Source organism: Cibotium barometz, chromosome 23 (genome assembly GCF_041138505.1).
Source record: "Cibotium barometz isolate CiBa-2024 chromosome 23, ASM4113850v1, whole genome shotgun sequence".
NCBI lineage: Eukaryota > Viridiplantae > Streptophyta > Polypodiopsida > Cyatheales > Cibotiaceae > Cibotium > Cibotium barometz.
The window spans coordinates 41378629-41403091 of record NC_141068.1 but is presented as its reverse complement, the minus strand read 5'-3'; the positions used below and the strand labels follow the sequence as shown (position 1 = coordinate 41403091).

The window sequence follows — 24463 nt, the reverse complement described above, 5'->3', positions numbered from 1 at the left end:
GGACTAGATACTACAACATCCCCACTAACATCATCAATGCCCAATAGTGAATTACACATGATCCAGTTGGACGCTGGTTGGTTGTACAATGTTTGTTACACAGGGAAATTTTTGAGTTTGCTACAGTCTGCACACATAGCCTCAGCCAAGCGGGCTGCCTTATGGGCTAAATTAGAGCTTATCCATGGTTGCACAATGCCTTTATCTGTGGTGATTTCAATAATGCACCCCCGTTGGGAGATAATTCTTGGAGGCACTCACATATGCTAGCTTTGGAAAAGGTTGCTTGGGCAAACATGGTTGGTGAAATACATGCACTATATTTATGGTCACATGTCAGACAAAGGATGCCTAGTTGCACTTTCTCGCATTCAGCCATATTTTCTTACCGTGCTAGGTTGGACAGATGGTACTTGTTAAATGCAAATCAGTTTGATGATTTTGTTTGCAAAATGTGGATTGACCATGCATTGCAACTATCAAATCATGCTCCGCTACGGATGGGTCTCTATTTTGGACTGCCAATAGATGATATGCCCTTGTATAACAAACGCCTGTTGCAAATAAACAATAGCTCTCTCTTACATGACCGCTTCCAAAAAATGGTGAAGGATATCATACCTCCGATAGCCGCTCAGATGTTTCAAAATCCAAATGTTTCATGGTATAGATTTGTTATCCATATGCAAGCTGTTATTCAACATTATGGCAGAAGCTTTTTGTATGAACAAAGGCAAATGGTAGCAGAGGCCAAAGTCAAATCTCAAGTCTTGCAAAAACTGGCTGATGCACACCCATTAGAACCTAGAGCTTTGTATTGCTAAAGAACAATTGGCTGCAAATGACAAGAGAAAACTAGAAAAATGGAAAGTGAGAGCCAGGGAGACATACTTGCGGGATAAGGGCTGCTCCTATAAACAATTCTTCTAACAGCTTCATCATGCCCGACAAAAAGATAACATTAACAGGGTTAAAATGGACACAGGAAGATGAACATCCACAAAACAAGAACTTGCAGATGCATATGCAGCTCACTTTGCAACATTCTTTGCTGCCCCGCAGCCCTCTTTGCTGCAAATGCAGAGGGCCAAGGAAGCCTTATGTTATATGCGGAAGCTCTGAGATGCTTCTTTCAGCCCTAAACACCATCTAGAACATGCTGACGCAAAAACGCAGACAAAAGTGAGAGACGGAGAGAGAGAGCTAGAAATTTAGTTTTTCATATGGTACAAAAAGGTACATAGCTCCTTGCAGCCATAGGCTGCCCTGAAAAGGTAGTAAAATACCTAACAAATTCCTAGTACTACGACCCAGCCAACAAGGGGCTGAATGGTAACAACAATGAGCACCTAAGTCTTATATAGGCTGGAGATTATCTCATGGACTGGCCGACTGCTGGTCGGCCAGCTCCTGGACAAATAAATCACATAAATGCTGCAGTCGATAGGAATATTCCCTGTGTCCCTCCACAAGATAGTCCACCGTAAATGCTCCAAAATTTGGTTCTGTTCTGATCTTTTCTTCTTTATCTTGTTGCCTTCTTAGGGTTAGCCTCTAAGATAAGCATGTACATGTGTGTGCACATGACACCTTACTGGTTCATGTACATCCAATACTATCCCTGGATGATGCGAGTAATATGGAAATGCCCTTTACTAAAGCAGAGTTACAGCAAGCTTTGCATGACATGGGGAGATAAAAAGCCCCTAGTTGGGATGGACTAACGGTGGAATTCTTTGTGCAATTTTGGGACCGATTGAAAGTGCTGTTGCTATATATGATAAATCTTGCATGGGAAAATTGGGAATTTCCTTCTTCCTGGAAAGACGGAATGTTAAAACTCTTTCCTAAAAAGAGCTTGTGTGAGTCTTTTGGAGATTGGAGACCCATCACACTCATGCCAATGGTATACGATTGGTTGCAAAAATGCTGGTTAATTACCTCAAGGGCTCTCTCTATACCAATTTGCATCCAGCCCAATATGGATTTGTGCCTCGCAGACACAGTATGGACACCTTGCAAATGCGTATTTTGGCATTGAGTATGCTAAATACACAGAACAAGATGTGCTTCTGATGCAAATAGATATTGAAAAGGCTTTTGACACAATCCAATGGGACTTTGTGGCAGAAACCATGCACCGTATGGGCTTTAGTCACAAAATGAGAAATATTGTTTACTGGCTTGCCGCTTTATTAAGATAGCCGGGCATCGGATGGAGAACTCACAGAGGCATGGAGCTTAGGTAAATCGGTACGCCAAGGTTGCCCCTTGAGTGCATTACTATATGCCATTGCCACACATCCATTGCTTTTACATATGGATCACCTTCTCGCCACGCATACTTTGCATGGGTTGGTTTTGCAATCAGGTGATCAACTTGTGGGACAAGCATATGCAGATGATTCCTTCTTTCTGCCTAGAAATCATCCGGATGATCTCAAGTCCGTAATGGAAGCACTTGACCTCTTCGCATGTGCGGCAGGCCTCAAAGTCAATTTTAGGAAATCCAAATTCTTGCCACTGAAAATTAAAGCTTGGCATGCTTATATATGGCCAAGGCAAATAACTGAGCCTTCACAGATTGTGCGTCATTTGGGATATCCGTTGGCATGGAACACTACTGCTAATGCACAGGCAGACTAGATATTACAACGCATAAAAGAGAAATTGTACTATTGGAAGCTTTCCACTTGGCCTCTGCATATGCGCCTAAGGATAGTGCAATCCATACTCATTGCACATATTCAGTTCTTTTTACCTCTTCTGTTTTGGCCAAGGGACCGGATTGATGCCTTTATGTCGGAAATATTAGAGTTCTTTTGGAAATCAAAACACCATAAGAAACCACCCAAGCTATTGTCAATGGCAAAGCTATGTACTCCCCCCCCATGCATGGTGGATTGAACATCCTCAACATACATATACATGTCCTTGCACGGAAAGCTACTTTGTTGTCAGATTTTGCAGCACAGCGGCAGCCTTGGTCATGGATGCTAGCCCCCATGTGTGTTACAATGAGATCCTTAGGCTTTGGTGACTAGACTACTACACACTCGGAGGTGGTGTTTGGTCGTTTTGTTGGAAAGATACCTACAACACGCACCTTATTCAAGATTGGAAGAAAGTTTTACAGCATGTAACATGGAATGGCCGTGACATGGTGCAAGGGAATTCGCTGAGGGCTGAAAGCATGCATTGGATTGGGGCTCTTGCCCTCCCATTGGCTTTCACACAGCCAAGGAAAGCTTTCTTCTTGGCAAAAAAGGGCATAATTGAGATCCATGATGTGGTGGAACACGTTGGAAACATGAAGTCCTTCCCTATGGCTCGACATAGTTTTGGATTGGGTATGCATTATAGACCTTTGTGGCATGAGATATATGAGTTGATGTCCCCCTTTGCTCCAATACCACCACTTTGTATGCATGACCGCCTGGCTGACTGGAAAGTTTTGGGGGTGCCTTTGGATATTATATCGGCTGAGAATTTATATGTGAGGCTGCAGCCACTGCCATCGATTACGCATGTATGTAATGATATGTGGCACTTACCAAAACCATTACTATGGTGGAGGAAATGTTTAAGAGGGATCTAGAGGAGCGGTTTACCATTGAAAGAACACATGTTCCTTTGGAGATAAATGCTTGCAGTTCTCCTAGTGGGAGTGCTTCTGCACTCATGGCGTATCTGTGCCTCGTCATGCCGCCACTGTGGTGCACAGACTGAGATGGTGTTGCACCTTCTTTGGTCCTATCCACATTCCAGACTGCTCCTGGACACGGTTTCAGCTTGCTTGCGCATTAGATTTCACGCACACTTTTTTGGAAAACAGTTATGGATATTTGGAGTGCTCACAATTGCGCTTTGGCCTTATGCTGCACTCTTCTCCTAGGTACGGTTTTGGGCTCTGTGGACAATTTGGACCAACCAGAACCGATTCATGTTCGGACAGCACATGTCAAACACCTTCTCCTTTTTCAAGCTGTCCTTGCAACAGACATTGCATTAATGTTATGCGAGACAGGATGTTGATTTGTAGACTTTCTCTCTTTTCTTTGATCTGGGGAACTCTAGTATGGGTCCTTTTCGGCCTCATCATTGTACAATGCATATTTCTTCGTGGGTTTTCACCTCGCACTAAGGTTTCCCACTAGTGTACTATATCATTACTAAAAAAATGTGTGCGCATCTGCGCGTGCGCGCGTGTTGTGTGTGTGTGATTTACTTTCAAGGTAAGAAACCTACAAGGGAGCCGCTGAACGTCCGTTGGCCTGATAGCTTCATGAGCCTCTTGAGCATTCTTCACTTTTGAGTTGAACATCCTGAATTCTGCAGGAACATACTCAACTCCGTACCTGCATAACCTTAGTGAAAGTTTGTAAAATTACCTTTTAAAAAATTGCATAATTCCAGTCTCTACTTTAAATAAATAAAGGAGCCTAAAAGCAGTGACATAGAAAAGGGAAAAGAAAGTACTTTTTTTTACCTTTGAGCAGCAAGAGCACGGATGTTTTGGACTGCCTCCTTTGACATCTGCAAAAATTTAGGAAAACAGTTCAAAACAAGGAAACATTAGTAACCTAGTTTTTCATGCATGAGAATTTAAAAAATGACAAACAAATACTAAAAGAAAGACATTATAAGCCCAATTATAATTTGATGGATACATCAATGTGCATCCATAAGTCGAAAAGGGGAAGTCTTTTTACTTTCATCTCATGATATATTCACTCCATTCTATTTAATATGCCATTACCCCAAACAAAGGTATAAGTGTTTTCTGAACAATAACAAGCAAGTTTGTGCAGAATGGGAATTTTCATACAAAATGGGAGTTGACATCACCCCACTGACGAGGTGCTAGCATATCAAAATTCCCAATGAGCACTCCAACCTTAACTAGGTCAAGTGAAGAGCCAAGGCAACACACATGCCATGTGGGTCGTTATAGTCCACCACAAGGCAGGATGGACAAGCGCCCCAATAGCCTTGTGTGCCCAAATCCATATCAGAGCTAAAAAGGCAGGGGCAGGGTTCCATGATTTGCCAAAACTTTATGAAAATGAAAGTGTGATCTAGCTTCATCAGCACTTGTGGTGGATGCTCCTTGTCTGCTTTGTGGATCAAATGAGGACAAGCTGTTCGCCATTGGAGAAAAAGATTGCTTTCCTAAGAAGTTGCATGTTGAATTCAAGCCCAAGAAAAGACCAGCCCTTGAATGCAGTCCATCAATTACAAAGTCCTATCAACTCTTAAAAAGTTATCAATTTAAGATTATCAACTAGTACTTTGAAAGATACCTGAAGTCCATCCGTTCGCATGTAAGTTATTAATCCAGTCAAATCTTCACAGCCCAGTTTAACACCTTCATAAAGCTTTTGAGCCAACTGTTCACCTAACCACCATAACAAAGTTAGTACAATACATGAATAACCAGCGATGAAGACAACACCATACAGATCTTCCAGACACTTAGTTTTGATCTATAACTCAACACAATGATGCTTAAATAAAATACTCAAAAGAACCAAAAGTCCCAGACCCCATTCAGAAACCTCTTAAGGATCTTCTATAAAAAAAACTAAACATGAAAATCCAATGAGAAGTTTGAGTCAATGGCAAAACTATATCTAAAAGTATTTGACAGCAGATAGATCTCAATCCAGTTGGATAACATTCCTATTTTGATACAACCAAAGACCACAACTCTCAACAAGAATACCAGAGCAATATGATCTCAGCCCAGTTGGAAAATGTCCATACTTCCATACAATTAAAGACCACAGCCCTGGACAAGGATGTCAAAGCAGTAGAATGAAAAGCATACAGTCATTGTCCAGACAGCCCCAAATCCCAATTTCGCTTGAGCATCCTGTTGAAGTGTTGAGGTGATGTAAGGTGGAGGTGGATTTCTTCGCCTTGAGCTCTTTTTTACTGACGATACTTTCACTGTCGAAGCCTTTAGCTTCTCTGACAAGAGCTTGGCAGCATCAGAAGAAAGAGAAAACTGTTCAATCTTCTTCCCATCAAAAAAAGTAGGCCGTATTGGAAACAAAGTGGATTCTTCTGTTGATTGTTCACAGCAACCAACAGCTTCCACAGTCCAATATTCTTGTGGCACAAACTCCTCGATCTCATTTTCTCTTTCACAAACCAGCTTCAGTGCAGCTGATTGCACACGCCCAGCAGACCGACTGCCAGGAAGCTTCCTCCATAAAACAGGAGAAAGCGCAAATCCAATCAAATGATCAAGAGCGCGCCGTGCAAGGTACGCATTCACAAGATTCAAACATATATCTCTTGGAGCTTGCATAGCTTGTAGAACAGAGTGTTTCGTAATCTCGTTGAAGGCAACCCTTACAACCTTGATTTTCCTGTTTTTCAGAAGACCCTCTGCCTTCATCAAGTCAGAAACATGCCATGCAATCGCTTCGCCTTCTCGGTCAGGATCTGAAGCAAGTACCAAACATTTAGCACTGCACAAGACAAATATATGCCAGCTTTTACTCTCTCTCTCTCTCTCTCTCTCTCTCTCTCTCTCTCTCTCTCTCTCACCCACCCTCCCTTGCAATGGTGCACAGAAAAGCAAGAATGGTCCAAATCGCCCTGCGTCATGGCGCAGGGTTTTGTGAAACCATAGACAAAATTCACATGGCTGCATGGAATTGCAATGCAACTCTATACTCCAACCGGGGAGGTTTTGCATAGGCATTCACAGGGAGGGATATCATCTTTAAATGTTTACATAGAGACTCACCAAAGCCTTGAGAGTGGGCTACCCAACGCGTCTGGATATGTGTTTTGTACCTCGACACTAATATATGGATTAGGGACCTAATCCAACGGGGTTAGGAGGCCCCGGGATTAGGGATTGATAGGCAAATACTTGCCTAGGTTTCTTGGATTGATAAACAAGATGTGCGGATGCACCACTGAAGGTCTGGCTAGGCATTTATATGTGTGTTTGTGTGTGTGAACCACCTCTTAGAGGGGTCACAATAATATCTAGATATTTTTGTGTGATGACATAGGCAATGATGTCAAGAGAAGAGAACCTTTGTACTTATAAAGGTACATGTACTTCATTGGAAAAATACAACTAATGCAAGTCACATCATTTTCAGTCATGTTGTACTTCTTCTCTCTCTAGCTTGTGTTTCCCTCTCTTCTCTCTCACTGTCTGTCTATTGCAACAGCCATAGCGATGTTTGACTTTCAACCACCATAGCCTGGAGCTTCTCATTCCATAGCTCAAGCTCCAAGAACCAACATTGACGACAAAAGGCAAGTCCCCATAAATTGCAGAGTTCTCTGGCCAACTGCTGGTCGGCCAGTCCCATGGGACAAATAAATACATAAAATGTTGCCAACACCTCATAAGCTTGGCCAACAAGGTCTGTGTGTCCCAAAGAAGAACTTCCGGTGCCTGTCAAGGCCTGGTTACTGCTCTAAACCTTTGTTTATCTGCTACCCAATCAGGATTTAGCCTGAAAAACCAGCCATGTCCATGTGTACAAATGATATCCCCACCTGCTAAATTTGATGACAGGATTCCAACCTTTAACTTTGGAATCTGGATGACTATCATCATCCCTTTGTCTCCTCCTGGACTCCCACGAAGTGTTACCACGGAACGTCATTCCAAACTCCAGGAACGTGGGAACGCTGTTCCTTGCTAGACGATAACCTGCAATGCGCCAGAATGCCCTGGAACGTTTCGATTTGTGAAACGGCCGGGTGAAACCGCAAACCACTTACGTGCCATTCTGGAACTGCTGTATTTGTGGACAGAAAACGGCAGCCACCTAAAAGAACCGCATGTCTTTTGAGTAGCACGTCGCTGTCTCTCCAACTCTCTGTGCGACCATCCACCGGTGTGCAGACTCCACTGATGTTGCTCATCGCTGCTAGCTTTAAGCTCTTCACCTGTGTTAATTGCTCACTGCTGAGTGCTCATCACCTGCATGTGCTAGCTGGTCGCCTGTGCTAGCTGCTCACTGCTGAGTGCTCCTCACCTGCATGTGCTAGCTGGCTACTGCTCATCGCCTGCTAGCTATAGCCTGCTCTAAGCTCTTCACCTGTGCTAGTTGCTCGCTGCTGAGTCCTCATCACCTGCATGTGCTAGCTGGTTGCTGCTCTTCACCTGTGCTGGCTGCTTGCTGCTGAGTGCTCATCGCCTGTATGTGCTAGCTGGCTACTGCTCATCGCTTGCTAGCTGCAGCCTGCTCTTCGCCTGTGCTTACTGCTCGCAGCTCATCACCTGCACAGTGATTGCTGCTCATTGTCTGTCTTCACTGTTGACAGCCGCGGCTGCCCCTGAAGCCCCACACCCTACCACCTAGAGCAGCAGGGCTGGCTAGTAGCCGCCAAGGGCCTAGCCTACTACATTGTACAGTAAGGCTTAAGCACTTGTCACTTTCCGTCTCCGAGCAACATGGCTTCGAAGTGGTGGGATGAGGTTGATAGCAGCAGCAAATATTCCAGCAAGGGAGGAAAGGAAGTGGAAGTGCCACTATTGTGGCAGCGAGAAGAACGGAGGAGAAAATAGAGTCCGTGCCCATCTCATTGGAGAGAGGCCACGGCATCAACTTTTGCCCTCTCATTCCAGATGCAAAGAAGGCTGCTCTTACCGCATTCGCAACTTCATTGGATGCACCCAAACCGGCGAGGCCAAAGAAGGCTGCTCTTACCGCATTCTTCATCAGGCTCACAAGGAGGTGGAGCCCCCTCTTCCACTCCTTCCAGGGCTTCTCATGTAGGGCCCTTTGCGGTTCCTTCTCGTGCAGGTGAGCCTTGCAGCTACATGGCATCCAAGTAGGACGGCACAGGAAGATTCAATGCCACAAGATCTCCTTATTACAAGGAGATGGTTCAAGAGATTGCAAGGTTTCATCCCACTTATGAGCCACCAAGCTTTGAGGCTTTGAGGACCAAGCTTTTGCACGATGAGAAGGCATCCATTGAACTAGCATTGGAGACTATCAAGGAGGGGCGGCATAAGCATGGAGTCACTCTCATTGGAGATGGTTGGAGTGACACAAGGTCTCGCTCCATTCAGGGCATCGTTGCATACTCACACAGTAAGTCATACTTTGAGAGTTCCATTGACGACTCCGAGGTAGGAAGACCGCAAGGAGACTTGCTGACAATTTGGAGTGAGGCCATTGAGTATGTTGGGGCCTCGAATGTCTTGTAGTTTATTGGAGATAGGGAAAACGCCAATAGGACAACAGGAGCAATCATTGGAGCACGCTATCCCCACATTTGTTTTAGTCCATGCATTGCTCATTGTCTTAAGAAGGACATTGAGAAATTGCCTTACTACTTGCCTGTCATTGAGATGGGGAGGGAGGTGGTGACCTTCATCACACGCCATCGTTATATTCTTGCAATCTATCGCAAGATTGGCTCCAAGGATCTATTGAAGTACTCCAGCACACGCTTTGCCTATAACTTCTTGATGTTGGAGCGGCTGGATGAATGCAAGAATGCATTGAGGCAGCTTGTGGTGAGTGATGAGTGGGTGAATTGGCCATAGTCTAACCCTAGTGCCGACACAGATTGCTCTTAGATTGTACGCGATGAGAGCTTCTACGAACAGTTTCATCATGTGCTTGCTATTGTCTCACCCATCATTCACATGATGAGACTTGTTGATGGTGATGACCCTTGCATTGGCAAGGGACTGGATAAGATGGTGGAGCACATTAGGGAGATTGAGCTAGATGCTGACACGTTTGAGGACTTGAGAGAGCTATGCCCCTCATAGTGGGATAGTTACCACTCACATTTGCAAGCAACAGCATTTGTATTGGTCCAAAGTTTCAGGGCAAGGGGCAAGAGAACACCAAAAGATCGACACGGGCGATGGTTTCATCGATGCGCGATGCAGTAAGGGTTTGGTAGATATAAACCGCAACCTCCAGAGAATTATGTGGGGCAAAGAGACTCGTTGGTCCTCAATAAATGGATCTGAGAGACGTAGGAATGAATCAATTGGTGGGAAAACATAGAATCAAAATTGCCTCACGGTTTTTCACAGGTAATGCATTCAATTGGCTTCTTGTCGTAGAGAAACGGGAAGAAATTGGTGGCTCCTTGAAGTAGAGAAACAAGGAGGTATTGGAGCCGATCCCTAACGGTCATGGGAAGAATTCAAAAATGACCTCATGAATTACTCCGTGCCTAGGAATGAAGTGTTCAAGGTCAGGGATGATGGAGAAACCTAAATAAGGAAGAAAGCAAACTGTCAGATTACATAAGCGAGTACTGACAAATCATACTACAAATCGCCAAGATAAACTCGGTGGAAAGGCTCTATGGTTTTCTGTTTGGATTGAAAGATTGGGCTCAACAAGATAGTCAAGAAGCAAAACCCACGTGATTATTGAGGAAGCTATGGTCATGGCACAGAGACTGGCAAATGCAGAAAGCGAACGGCGGTTCAATGCAAAGACCTCCGCAACTGCAACGGGCAACAACAATGCTCCTAAGAGCCAAGGGAGACCGGAGAACTTAAACCGGGAGGCAAGTAATGAGTCTTCGGGTTCCCAAAACACGAGTTATAGAAGTGGTGGAAATGTGCACCAACTCGAAATGGCTAGATAGCCCATATCATCAAACCCATCCATAAATGCCAGAAATCCCATGGACCCCAACAATTACAGGACTATTATGATTGGGCACACACTGGCCAAACTTTATGGGTCAATACTTCAAATTGAGCTCAACACACTAGCACAGAGACATGGGCACAGAGCATCAGGGTAGGCAGGCATCCACACGTCATTCTCTACTTTGGAACGCATCTTCACCCTCCGAGCCATCATAGAGGAGGCTAGAGGACAACACCAACGGGTTTACTGTTGCTTTGTGGATTTCCACAAAGCATTTGATACAGTGCCTCAAGCCGGACTACTGCAAAGACTCTAGGATTTGTTTCAAACATGTTCTGGGGGACCATGGCATTATATGAGTCGGTCATAGGGAGGGTGAGAATCCCTCATATCGTAGGCGAACGGCTCTCTGCAGGCGAAGCTGAAGCTTACAATGTCCACCTGCTGCACCTGAGCTCTTTTCTCTTGCCCCTCTGCAACTGCTGCCCTGCCCAGAGGCTTGAAGCCCTCTGTGTGCTTCCTTCCCTACTGTCCACAACCCCCCCCCTCCCCCCCCCCCTCAGGTGCATGGGCACCGAGTGGAGGGGAGCTCCTACTCTTCTCAGAGAACAGGGATCTTGCTCTGGGAGTAAGCCATCTCAGTTCACTCAAGCTGCCTTTCAGCAATTCCTACATTGGCCCCGGCCATGGATGGCAACAGAGAAACCATGCTGAAGTATGAGCAGGTTTTAGAAGACTTCATGGATACCAAAAAACAGCTAGAAGATTCCAGAGCCCGAGTGGAAGAGCTAAACCTGTTGTTGCTGCAGAAACAAGTCGAAGAAGAGGCTCAAATCAACAAGCAAGCTCCAGCTAAGGTAATGGACACATCAGGTAAACCCTCTTCCACTAATCCTGTGGTTTGTCTTCTCCTGAGCTGGTTCATTCGGTGGAAACTGATTACACAGCCCGTTGTTTAGTTGGGTTAATGTTTGGACCAAGACCACCAGTAGATTTCCTTAGGGGGTGGGTCAAAGATAACTGGACTTCCATTGGTATCGAGGTAGAGATCATCCAAGCCCTCCCAAATGGATACTACCTCTTTCTATTCAAGGACCCAAATATGGCCCTTAAGGTCCTAGGTTCAAGACAATGGATGTACAAGAACATCCCATTCTATTTTTTCACTTGGTCCAAGAACTTTAACCCTCAAGGTCCTAAACCCTCAGCTTGCCCGGTGTGGGTGGAGCTTCCTAACCTGCCCTTCTACTTGTACCCTTGGCTAAAAAAAATTGTCTCCCCTATAGGGAAAGTGCTAGGCATGAGACCCAAGAATGATTACAACCCGGCTTGGCATCCTCAAGTCCTTGTGGAAGTGGATCTAGACAGGCCCCTTATTGATGAGATTGAAATCAATTGCGGTGAGTACAACATCCAGCAAAGCATTTAGGTCATCTAAGGTTAGTGCATGAAAAGTCAGTCCTTTAGGTGCATACACAAAGCATATAATAATATATAGAGGTATTAAGGTTTTAGACCACCCTGGAGGGGCCAGCCTTTGAACCTTAGGCTCGTGGGGCACCATAGGTTGCACCTTATATGTTTACCAAGGCCTTAGCAACTAGTCACCAACCCTTCAGGACCTAGAAACCCTATCGACCGAGTGTAGTTATACAGTCATCCAATTGCCAGATATGCGAACGTGTGGAAAGTGTGAGAATTTTATGTTGTTCACATCATGTGGGGAATTAAAAATATGTTAACATCATGTTAGAGCCATCGACCACAATAGCTTTTTTTCACTACATAAGAAGCCCCTAATCCTCCCCTAGCCATCAACCAAGCTCAGCCTACTGGAATGAATAAGAATACTACGGTGCCTTCTCCCCTTGTTCCCTCTACATCAAAAGAAAAGGGAGAAAAGTTTACTGTGCCCAATAGGAAGAAGACCTTTAGACAGAATAGGGCGGGAAACCAGAGGGCATTTGCCAACTCCTTTGCCTTATTAGATAGCATATCTGACCCAGATGATTCGGTTGGCTCCCAAGAGATCAGTCAATCCACGCCGTTGGATATATCTAGAATTCTGGCCGGAACAAATCAAATGGACCATGACCAAGTGCTCCTTCCCCTCACAATGATGGCTGGCCCGTTGGGAGATGAGCAAGATAGGGTTGAGCAGTCTCTGTCTAATATAGAAAATGGCTTGCCCAAAGAAATGGAGATAGTCAAGGAATTGAAAAGAATGCATGCGCAGGTGGGTTCCACCACACCTCAAGCTGCATCAAAAGTGGGACCTAAAAAGGTCAACGCCCAGAAAAAGAGCAAATGAGATGCACCACTTTGAATGTCAAGGGGTTGACTGACCTTTCAAAAGTCCAACTAGTGAAACAATGGCTAAGGAAACAAGGAAGATTTGACTTTATAGCTCTAACGGAAGTCAAAGTTAGTAGAGATGAGCTTGAAAAAAGGCTGCTCAACATCTCTAAAGAGCACATCTGGATCTATTCAGCACACTGTCAGGGATCTAAAGGAGTGGCTGTGGGGATGCATGTGGACCATCAGAATGATCTGAAAGACGTGAGGATTGATACGTTTGATCAATGGACTGCATTTGAAATGACAACCTTCTCCTTCATTGGGATTTATGCTGGGGGTCCTCAGGCGAGCAGAATCAGAACTTGGGGTTCACTGAGAAGCGTCCCGGATCCTATCATTCTAATGGGAGACTTCAATATGGTAGAATCCAAAAATGACAGATTAAGAGGGCTGGGACAAGTCATAAAAGGGGCAGAGCTCCTAGCTTGGCAACGCACTGCGGATCACTTTGAGCTATGTGACGTGGGGAATAGGGGAGACTTCACGTGGCACAACTATGCCCATGGGGAATTGACCAGGAAAGCAAGATTGGATAGAGGATACATTAGCAAAACCCTCAGTAGCTCCTACATCAGATGTGAATGTAGAACCGGCATCTCTACTTGCCTCTCTGATCATTACCCCGTGATATTAGTGTTGGACAACCATGACAAAAAGGTCTCTAATCAATGGTTCCACACGGATCCTGCCCTGTTCAAAATGCCTATTGTTCAGGAGGAAGTCAAAAGAATCTGGACTGAATTCTTCAGCTGTGGCATTACCCTGGCGAGGGCTTGGAGTCTGGCCATCAAATCTACCCAAGCTCTTTTGATATGCATTAGGAAAGAGGTAACCAGAATCAGAAAAAACAGAAGAGATCTGCTATATCTGAAACTAAAAGAACTGGAAACTGCAGCCAATAAGGAAGATGCGGCTATTCAAGAAGCCGTTCTTGGCACCAGGGCTAAAATTAGGAGAGAAGAGGAGGTAACCCAGAAGCAGGCCCTTCTTTTCTTTAGAGATTGGTGGGCTAGAAAAGCTGACATGCCCACTCCTGAGATGTTCAAAATGCTAAAAGTCAAACAATGTAAGGATGCAATCCCTACGCTGCATGATCCCAACGATCTGGATAACACCTCTGAGGAAGGGAAAAGATCAAGAGTCTTCCAGTACTTTAACAATATATTTAGTAAAGGGGGAGGGTTGACCAATGACCAACTCAAATGCATAGCTCTCATAGGGCAGGCCAGGAAGCCAACCATACCTGACACACTTGCTAAAGAGCTAGAAAACAATATCTCCAAGGAAGAGATTGGCAAGGCCATAAACTGCCTAAAGTTGAGGAAAAGCCCGGGGATTGATGGCATGCCCGCTGAATTCTACAAGACGTTCAAGGATCTCTTGCTGTCTCCCTTACTGGCGGTGTGGCAAGAGGCTGTCTCTTTTGGGGCGTTGCCTCGCCCGATCAATGAAGGGTGGATAAAACTTATCCATAAGAAAGGGGAGAAGAATGACTTGAGCAATTGAAGACAAATTACCATGTTAAACTGTGCCTACAAAATATTTGCCAAGGCCCTTGCGCTGAGACTGTCGAGTCATCTAAAGAATTGGATCAGACAGGAGCAGAAGGGATTCATCAAAGGAAGGTACATTCTGGATACCATTATCACCTTGTGGGAGGGTATGGAGTATGCAAAAGAATCTGAACAGGACTACATCTTCTTCAAAATTGACTTTGACAAAGCCTATGATAGGCTCGATTGGCATTATGTTCTAGAATCCCTTAAACACATGGGTGCAGGTAAGCACTTCATCCAGATGGTGAGTACTCTTTTTGGGAATGCCACGGCTAGGGTGAACGTCAATGGTGTGCTCTCTGATGCGTTCTCCCTGACCAAATCTATCAGACAAGGCTGCCCTCTAGCTCCCCTTCTATGCTATTGCCGCAGATGGTCTGAACTGGCTGATTAAAGATAGGATGGACAAAGGGGAAATGAATGGTATCTCTCTGCCCAACAATAAACAGCTATGCACCCAAATGTTTGCTGATGATACTAATGACATGGTTGCCAATACTGAGATAAGTATAAAGTGCTTTTGGGAGTGCTTGGACATTTACTGCAGGGCTTCTGGCTCAGTCATTAACCATAAAAAAATAGATATCAGGTCCCTTATTGACAAGCCTCCTAAATGGCTGATTAAAGCTGGCTACAAAGTCCTGGAAGAGGGAGTAATTTTCAGATTATTGGGCATTCCCATGGGATTCAAGGTCACCCTGAAGCAAAGATGGATGTGGGTGCTAAACAAGGTGGAAGAGAAACTTACCAGATGGCAAAAAATGCATCTAAACTTGGCGGGTAGAAAGATGGTAATTAACCACTTCATTATCCCTTCTATCATCTACTTTCTTAGCTGCTGCTGGAGACCGCCAGACTCTAATCTACTGCAGTTCATAAGGCTTTGCAGGAACTACCTTGGGGGGGGGGGACCCTGGATTAGGAAAATCCCTAAAGTCAGGTGGGAATGGTGCTCTTTGGATACAAGTAAAGGGGGCCTTGGAATCAAAGACGTGTCCAATCTGGCTAATAGAATGGCTGCCAAGTGGGTGCTGAGAAGCTTTCTCTACCCCTCTAAAGACTGGGCCTGGTTGATCACTAGGAAGCTGGAACAATTTCAACTTAAACAATTCCCCAAGTGGAAGAAGCTCCCCCCGCTCACAATTATGGCGAGCAAATACTTGGTGAAACCGGTGGGCAGCCAATTGGTCCATTCACTTTGGTCCGCCTGGAATGCTATCAAGACTGACCTTATCCTGTCTGAGAAGCCTAGCTACACATGGGGGGTTCGCAGGAGAGAGACTATCCGGTGGCCAAGCATTCCCCTCCCCCCAATTGATAATGCCCAAGCTGAAGCGGCTTTGAGAATGCACAGGAAAGGAATATGCTGTTGGTGGGATATTTGGGACAGAGACATCAATGCTTGGATGTCCAGAGCTGATCTGATCAGAGATTATAATGTCTCATATGCAGAATTAGACCTTATTGGGATAAGAATCAGATTATGGAACCAATCGGACACTTGGCTGCTTTCGATTAAAGATATGCCAGCGTTCCAATGGAAGAATCAAAAAGGACTTCTCCCTATTCCCCCCAAACAGAGGACGGATCCTATCCATTGCACACTAAACAAGAGATGGGGAATCCTCCTAGACAAAGTGCAATGGTATTGTCTGTTTGACAAGCTATGGAATAAGTATGTGGAACCAAAAAAAGCATGCCTAGCTTGGTTGGTCATGTGCAAAGCTATTTGGACCCACCTTAAAGCCTTCAGACTTAACATAGGGGATGGGAAGTGCCATAGATGCAAGGAGGCGGAGGATGACCTGCACATTTTCATGCATTGCCCTACTGCAAAGAAATGTTTCGAGTCATTGGCCAAATGCATTCAGCTATGGAATGGCTGCACCCTTGGCTGGAAAAACTTGTTACTTGGAGAAGGCATCAGGTGCACCTTGGAACTATGGGCTGTCCTGAGAACCGAAATGTTATGGTGCTTATGGTTAAATAGACTTGATTCCATTTTTAATAGTATGCATACTAACAATTTCAGGCCGAAAGAAAACTTGATTCATGTAGGTGAAAGATGCATACAAAGAAGGTTGAAAGATTTGGACTCCAAGCTTCATCGGCTGCAGGAAAAAGCTAAAGGAAAGCAAGTGGATCAGATAACACAGCAAATTCAGAAGCAAATTCAGGAATTGTGGAAGACGAGAGAGGCCGTCATCTCGAAGGATGTGTTGCTCATCAAAGCACTCTATGCCTTTTGAAAGTCACACTCACGAAAAGAGGGAAAAGCTGGTTTCACAGTTAGAGAAACTGCTCAATTAAGTCAAAGGCAAGCTCAGGGCTTGCGGAACTGTATGTCATGTTGCATAGTCACTGGTCTCATTAGAGTTCTCAACATGTTGTAACCTCTCTCTTTCTAACTTCTTAATATAAACAGCCAGTTTTTTTTTGAGAATCCCTGAGATGCCCAGGAGGATTATCAGAGGAGATCTGCAGTACCATTGGAGCGAAGCAAGGATGGCGACTATCTCCTACTCTCTTTGGCCTCTACATCAACAAGATTTCGGCCTTCTTTGATAGAGGAGGGGGAGGTGTATCACTAGCAGGCATATACCTAGATGAATCCAAGAACATGCCCAAATTCACCTTATAAGAAAGTGCAATTTATAACCTCGCGGTAGTCATCCACAAGATCAACTCCATCATGCATAGTATGGACTAGATACTACGACATCCCCACTATAACATCATCAGTGCCCTATAATGGGTGTAGAACTAGGTATCAATATATGCTCCCACAACCCCCCCCAACACACACACACACACACACATAAGAGCATACATTCGTACAAAGGTCTATGTACTAAGTTTCTCTCAAAGCTCCATAGATGCTCAATCATAATGAAGCCTAGCACTAAGGGATCATAACAGATAGAAAGAATTAATGCAACCAAAAGGTAGTTGATAGGGCATATGCAACACTAAAGATAGAAAGAACCGACACAATATCAGCTGGCTGCAACTTGGACGAAAACTTCACAATGTGAAATTTGCATGTCCGCTAATACAACATAAAGATATACCTAGATGAATCCAAGAACATGCCCTTGTTTCCATACTATTTTATGCTGATGACATTGTGCTTATTGCAGATTCTCCAAAGGCATCTTGATACATTACAGGATTTTGTGCACATCGAGATCTCCTAGTAAACCTTGGGAAAACCAAGGTTATGGTCTTCAACACATCCCCTCTTTTCACATCTCAACTGAGTTTCACCTACATGGGCAGCCCAATGGAGATTGCACTCTCATGTGTACTTGGGAGCTTTTACAGGGCCGTTCTTCTCGATGAGCCATGCTAAAGAGGCTAAACTGATGTGAGGGTATGCTTCTCTTGCTCTCATGAAAAGAGAGTGCTTCCAAGCCCATTTCCAGGAGCCAAGGACCAAGATGTGGGTGTTTGACGCCTTGGTCACTCCAGCATTGATGTATGGAGCAACCCTTTGGGCACCTGATCTTACAGCGGCCAAACGACCAAAGAAAGAGAGGCCTCACGTCATGATGCTCTCCTATATGATACACAGCAAACCATCAGTCCCACATCATATTATCCTAGCAAAGTTTGCTGCGACACCCTACATCAACAAGATTTCGGCCTTCATTGATACAGGAGGGGGAGGAGACATATCACTAGCATGCATCCTTATTTCGATACTACTTTACGCTAACGACATCGTGCTTATTGCAAATTCTCCGGAGTCTCTCCAAAGGCATCTCGACACATTACAGGACTTTTGTGTACAGTGGGATCTCGTAGTAAACCTTGGGAAAACCAAGGTTATGGTCTTCAACACATCCCCTCTCTTCACATCTCAGCTAAGTTTAACCTACATGGGCAACCATTGCACACTCATGTGTACTTAGGAGTCACTTTTACCGGACCACTCTTCTCAATGAGCCATACTACAAAAGCTAGATTGATGTGAGGGTATGCTTCTCCCGCTCTCATGGAGAGACAGTGCTTCCAAGCCCATCTCCAGGAGCCGAGCACCAAGATGTGGCTATTTGACCCCTTGGTCACTCCGGCCTTGATGTATGGAGCACCCTTTTGGGCACCTGATCTCACAACCGCCAAATGTTGAAGATAGAGAGGCCTTAGGTCATGATGCTCTCCCGTATGATACCCAGCAAACCATCCGTCCCACATGATATTATCTTGGCAGAGTTTGCTACAGCATCCATGGTAGTAGAGGCGCTTTTCTAGACAGTCACATACATTGACACTATCAATGCCATGGCCCACTAGAGACTCCCAAGGCTCGCCCTACAATCCTCCCAGCAGCTAGCAGCAAATGAGTATGAGTTATGGTATAGCCGAGTACACACCTGGTTCACGAGGCAAGGACTCGGGATGGATCGCCTCCTACCACTCAAGTATGACCCGAACTCCGCATACATGCTCAAGGTAGTGGGGCGGTAGAAACCGCTGCTTAAGGTCGCGGACGAATTCGTCCCACCCATAAGCTGCCATACCTGCTCTGGTGTGGGCATGAGCCCACTGAGTCCACCAAGGAATGGCCTCACCTTCCAAGTACCAACTAGCTAAGATCACTTTGTCAGTATCTGTTTTCCTAACTGCGGCAAAGTAAGCTTCAAATTGATGCAACCATGAATAAAGAGTTGTGGGATCGAGTTTCCCATTATACTTACTGAAATTCATTTTCTCGGGAAAATGATTCGAGGGCACCGCTGGTGTCAATCTGGCGTCCAAAGCTCTGAGGTAACGCTTGTGTTCCACGCGTCGCATGGCGTCGTCTTCTCGTTGTCGAATCTCCAATGCACGCATCTGCAACTCAAGCAAGGAGCTTGGCTGCGGCTGTGACCCCGCGACAGGGTCCCTGTGACGAGGATCTGGTATCTGGGAGACGGAAGGAGAGGGAGGAGGAGATGGAAAACGCGACGCTGGAGAGCGAGAACGCTCCTCCAGAGCCAAGATCCGCGCCTTCTGCTCATCCAACTTGGCTGTCTGGTCTATGATTGCTCGCATCATCTGCTGGAACATGTCTGTGACACTCAAGCCTGGTGCCCTAGCTGGGCTGCCTGGTGCACTCTGGTCCCATGGTTCTGGTTCTCTCTCGTCGCCGAAGCTCGCCATAGCGGGAAAATGCAATTCCTTTCCGGAACGCAATCTGACCATCCACTATCTGTGTGGGAGACTTCCGGAGGCTTCCGGAGGCTAAAAACCAACCGTCCTTTGAGGGACAGGAGTCACTCCGAAAGGGGTAGTCCACCGGCGTCTAAAAACCAACCACGCGAGCGAAAAAATTTTCTGGTTTTCTTTGCTGAATCTTTGTCCTTGAAGTAGGCTCTGATACCACTGTAATATGCGGAAGCTTCGGAGAAGGATCGGTACTTCAAAACTCAGAAATCAGCACTCTTTTCGCGACGGAATTAACGCACAAACTGAAAGGAGATGTGCAGAAAATAGAGAGAGAAGGGGGAGATGGAGAGGACAGAGTATTGGGTCCCAATTACCCTCTGTAGGACCCCCACCACGGAAGGTGTATTTGCTTTATTAGAATGATGTAAATCTGAAAACAAATACAGAAAACTTGACCTTTTCTTGGCTGGAAAATCCTGCCCTTGACCTTCAGAAGTCCACCCCTTTGCTTGGCAATCTCCTTGGCTTGATTGGCCCTTGATTGGCTTGAGCACTTGGTGAAAACTGAGATGAATGATGGGATTATGGCTCTCTTCTATTTATACTACCCTTCAGGGGCAGTCGGCCAGCATAAGGGCAGGCGGCCAGCATCAGATATGTCCCACGACTGGTTATTCAGCATTTAATACTGAAAAATCTTATTAAATGCTGGAAAAATCCCCATAAATCCTGCGCATCACTTCCTGGCTGGCTGGTCATCAGGCGCGTGTTTCTTAAGGGCTGGGTACATCTTTTGCCCACAATCCCAAAGCTGGGCAGCCTGTATGGGCTGCCCCATACATGCCCTACAGCCACTTAAAGGCTGTATGCTCCTGAAAATAGCCTTATCTTTGCCCTAGGGCTGTCCCACAGCCCTTCCATGGCTGGTGGGTCCAGCCTGGGCCTTCTTGGCCCTCATGGGGATGGTTTCACACCATTCCCATGCCCATACTAAACTCCGGGGTAGCCCTATGGGCTGGCCCCTTGTCCTAAACATAATCTACTCAGTGATCTGACATCCGGTACCATACCAGATACACAGAACCACTGACATCATTCTAGAGGGAGACTCACAGTGCGGACTGGCACTGTTTCATGTGCAGGACAGTGCACACCTGACCTCGGACTCATGTGCAGGACAATGCACACCTGACCTCGGACGACGGAGATGGATCCCTGATTGACTCGTCCCGGACTGGGCTCACATGGGACCAGTTCACCATCCCGGGTCCTGCACCTTCTGTACAGAAATGTCTACGTGGCATCCAAGTGCGGGATGCACGTGACATTCCCTTCTGCTTAACTTGACAGAAGCTGCATAGCCTCCAAATAATCCATCAATAATGCCGGATAGTCTTCGAAAAATTCTTTGTCGAGCCATACCGCTTCATGAGTTCCTCGGTTTTGAAACTTCGTGAGGAATTGTCGTAATCTTCGGCCTGAGCCATGCTTGAAACGGTGCAAAAGGATCTGTTCTGGAACCATTACTTCTGCTTCATCAACAATGTCTGGTTCCACTTCGTCTTTGACCTCTGAAGGGGGTGGACCTGCATATGGCTTTAACCAACTGACATGAAATACATCGTGCATAGTCTAACTCGGAGGTAGCTTTAACTGCATAGACACCTCATTAATCGTTTTCCGGATGGGAAATGGTCCGAAGCTCCTGAAAGACAACTTTGGGCATCGCTTGCCCACCTGCTTCAATCTTTGCTTCATAATCCGAAGATACACCCAATCTCCTTCCGAAAACTTCATATCCCTTCGGTCTTTATTGGCCTGTCGAGTGTAGGCCTCTTGCGCTTTAGTCAATCTGTCTTTAACTGACTCTAGGATCTCCTGGTAAGACTCCGTCACTCTGTTCGCCTCCAGTACTGAAGACGAAGTCCTGGTTAACAACGACTGGAAGGGTCTTCCAAACGCTGCCTCATATGGAGTCCTGCCAATAGCTGAAGAAAAAAAGTCATTCAAAACATCTTGAACTAAAGGCAAAAACGATTCCCACTTACCTTGCTGATCGTGGACATAACACTTCAGCACATCAAAGGCCAACTCGTTGTATATCTCTATCTGGCCATCTGTCTCTGGGTGGAATGCACTGGAAAAATTCAACTTAGTACCAAAATTATCAAATAATGCCCTCCAAAAATGACTGGTAAACTTGGCATCTCGGTCTGACACTATGGTTCTAGGAATCCCGCCAATCGGGTACCAATGCCGAATGAATAGCAGGGCAACATCCTCGGCGGTCACTTTGGCCCTGCAAGGAATAAGCATAACAAATTTGCTGAACCTATCAACAATAGTTAAACACTGCGTATTACGCTTGCTCGGACTGGGAGGCAGATTTGTGACAAAGTCCATCGAAATGTCCTGGAAAGGACCCTCAGGAATTGGCAAAGGCTGTAACAACCCTATCTTCTTTCCACGAGGAGCTTTCACCTTTTGACAAATGTCACAGCGTTGTACATATGTAAACACACCACGCCTCATCTTTGGCCAATAGTATTGCCGTTCTAATTTCTCCAGAGTCGAATTCATGCCCCTGTGACCACCTGTAATGGCGTCATGGGCATCATGGAGAAGAGCCACCCGGAATGACTTCATGACACATAGTCGGCCTTTGTAGAAAAGCCAACCATCGCGTATCAGAAAATGGCAATGTCCTGTGGCATCCAATGCCTGTTCCCACTGAGTATCGAATTCCTCAAAATCCGCGTACGTGTGCTTCATGTCTTCTAGTCCTGTACCAACAAGGTCAAGTCTAGTGGTCTGAATCGCAGATACTTGTCCCTTCCTGCTCAACGCATCGGCCACTGGATTGGCCTTTCCTGGAAGGTACTCAATCATACCACCGAATTGTTGGAATATCCGACTCCAGCGGTGTTGTCGATCACTCCACTGTGCACTTGGCATCGTCTGAATCCAGCGCAATGCCTGATGGTCAATGCGAACCTCGAAGTCACGGCCATACAGGAAATGTTTCCAATGTTTCAAGGCATGTATAACTGCTAGGAGTTCACGATCATAGACTGAGTAGTTCCTTTCGGCGGGCAGTAACTTACGAGACATGTAAGCTACTGGATGACCATTCTGTTGCAATACACCTCCAATTGCGATGTTACTCACATCGGTGATCACTTGAAATGGTTCGTCCCACGAGGCAAGGGCTAAACAAGGGGCTTCTCACAAAGCCACCTTGAGGTTCTGGAATGCCTCCAACGCTCGTGGAGTCATTCGAATCTTTTGCCTTCTGGTTTTCACTCCCTTTAGCAGATCAGTGAGATCTGCCGAGAGATCAGAAAACTTGTCAATGTGGGTGGAATATGCCTGGCATATACCCACAAATGATCTAATGTCATAAGCCGTTTGAGGTACTTCCCAGTTAACAATCTCGGCCACCTTAGCCGGATCAAGTCGAATGCCTTCAGCACTAATTATATATCCCAAGTAATGTACCTGGAACAGATAAAATTCTGACTTCTTTTCATTAACATAGAGCTCGTTGCTTTCCAGCAACTTAAGGACTTTCTCCACATCAATGTCATGCTGCTCAACTGTAGCTGAAAATATGAGTATGTCGTCCAGAAATATGAATCCCCAGCTTGCAACAATTCTTGGAGTTGGCGGTCCAACTCTGATTCCATTGCCTTAGAAAGGCGATACGGAAACTTGCTCGGGGGTTCCGAGCCTGGGAGGAGGTCAATCCTGTGATCTTCCGGTCTGGATGGGGGGAGCTGGGGAGGGAGATTGTCCCGAAGAAAAATCTTCTGGAACTTTTCATGGAGAACCGAGTACTTCTCGGAAGAACTGGCCACCGTCTGGGCTATCTGGATGTAAATCATCGCACACTGTGCGCCTTTCCTAACTGCTCACTTAGCCTGCAAGTGGCTTATGAGCGGAAAGTTTGGAATACCTGGCTCACACTTAATGGTCACGGTGGTGTTTGACACATTCCGGTTGATTTGAAACGTGTGCTTGTCCCACTTGACATTAAGAAGAAACTTGTGAAACCACTGGATACCCAAAATTATGTCTGCTCCTACAAGAGGGGCAACCATAAAGTCACGCACAAACTCGATGCCCTTAATCACTAACTTAGCACCTACAGCTTCATACTTGACGCTCGTTGTCGTACCTGTGCTAAAACCCTCCACCTGTTTGTCCACCGGAGTCAACTCGAAACGGGCACGCCTAGCGGCCTGTTCCGTGACCACATCCTCCATGCTGCCGCTGTCAAACAAGACGACGACTCTCTGGCCACCTATGTTGCCAAAGGACTTGAGCAATTCGTTGCGCTCATACTCCTGGTCATGGGCGCCCTTCTGCTTATCTTCGAGCTCCCAGCTAATAATTCCTCCAACTGAAGCACCGGGGGTTGAAGAACTAGGGGTAGCCGCTGGGGTCTGTGTGGGAGCTGTGCTCACCACGGAAGCTGTGGAGGCGCGGCGGCCTTTGGAGGCTTCTTCGGACAATCCCGAGAAGTATGTCCTTTTGTGTGACAAAAGAAACATCTACCCTCCTTGTACTGAGAAAGCTCCTCAGCACTCAACTTGCCACCTGTCTTGCCTGCCTCCGCTTTCTGGTCTGGAGTAAGCTTAGACGCATTATTCGAGTTCTTGGAGCCAGAGGCTCCCGGGCTCTGTCCTGGGAAAGACCCCGTCTGGTTCTGGCTTTTGCCCCCCGAGGTATTAGCCCTGGGAGAAGCTGGCTGGGAAGTCTTGGGCTTGCCACCATTGT

General features: G+C 45.9%; 1 protein-coding gene across 3 annotated transcripts in view; it reads right to left on the bottom strand.

The window, feature by feature from the left end:
• Window positions 1-24463, bottom strand: part of LOC147625951 (uncharacterized) — a 76465-nt gene that overhangs the window by 47047 nt on the left and 4955 nt on the right. For 2 of the 3 annotated variants that reach the window (XM_086817484.1, XM_086817485.1), the window contains exons 3-6: window positions 5831-6479; window positions 5304-5390; window positions 4490-4536; window positions 4249-4358 (exon numbers count right to left, since the gene is read on the bottom strand). In XM_086817484.1, the coding sequence (XP_086673610.1) occupies window positions 4249-4358; window positions 4490-4536; window positions 5304-5390; window positions 5831-6479 (893 nt within the window). The remainder of the gene's footprint in view (window positions 1-4248; window positions 4359-4489; window positions 4537-5303; window positions 5391-5830; window positions 6480-24463) is intronic. The other variant, XM_086817486.1, reaches the window with a different exon arrangement.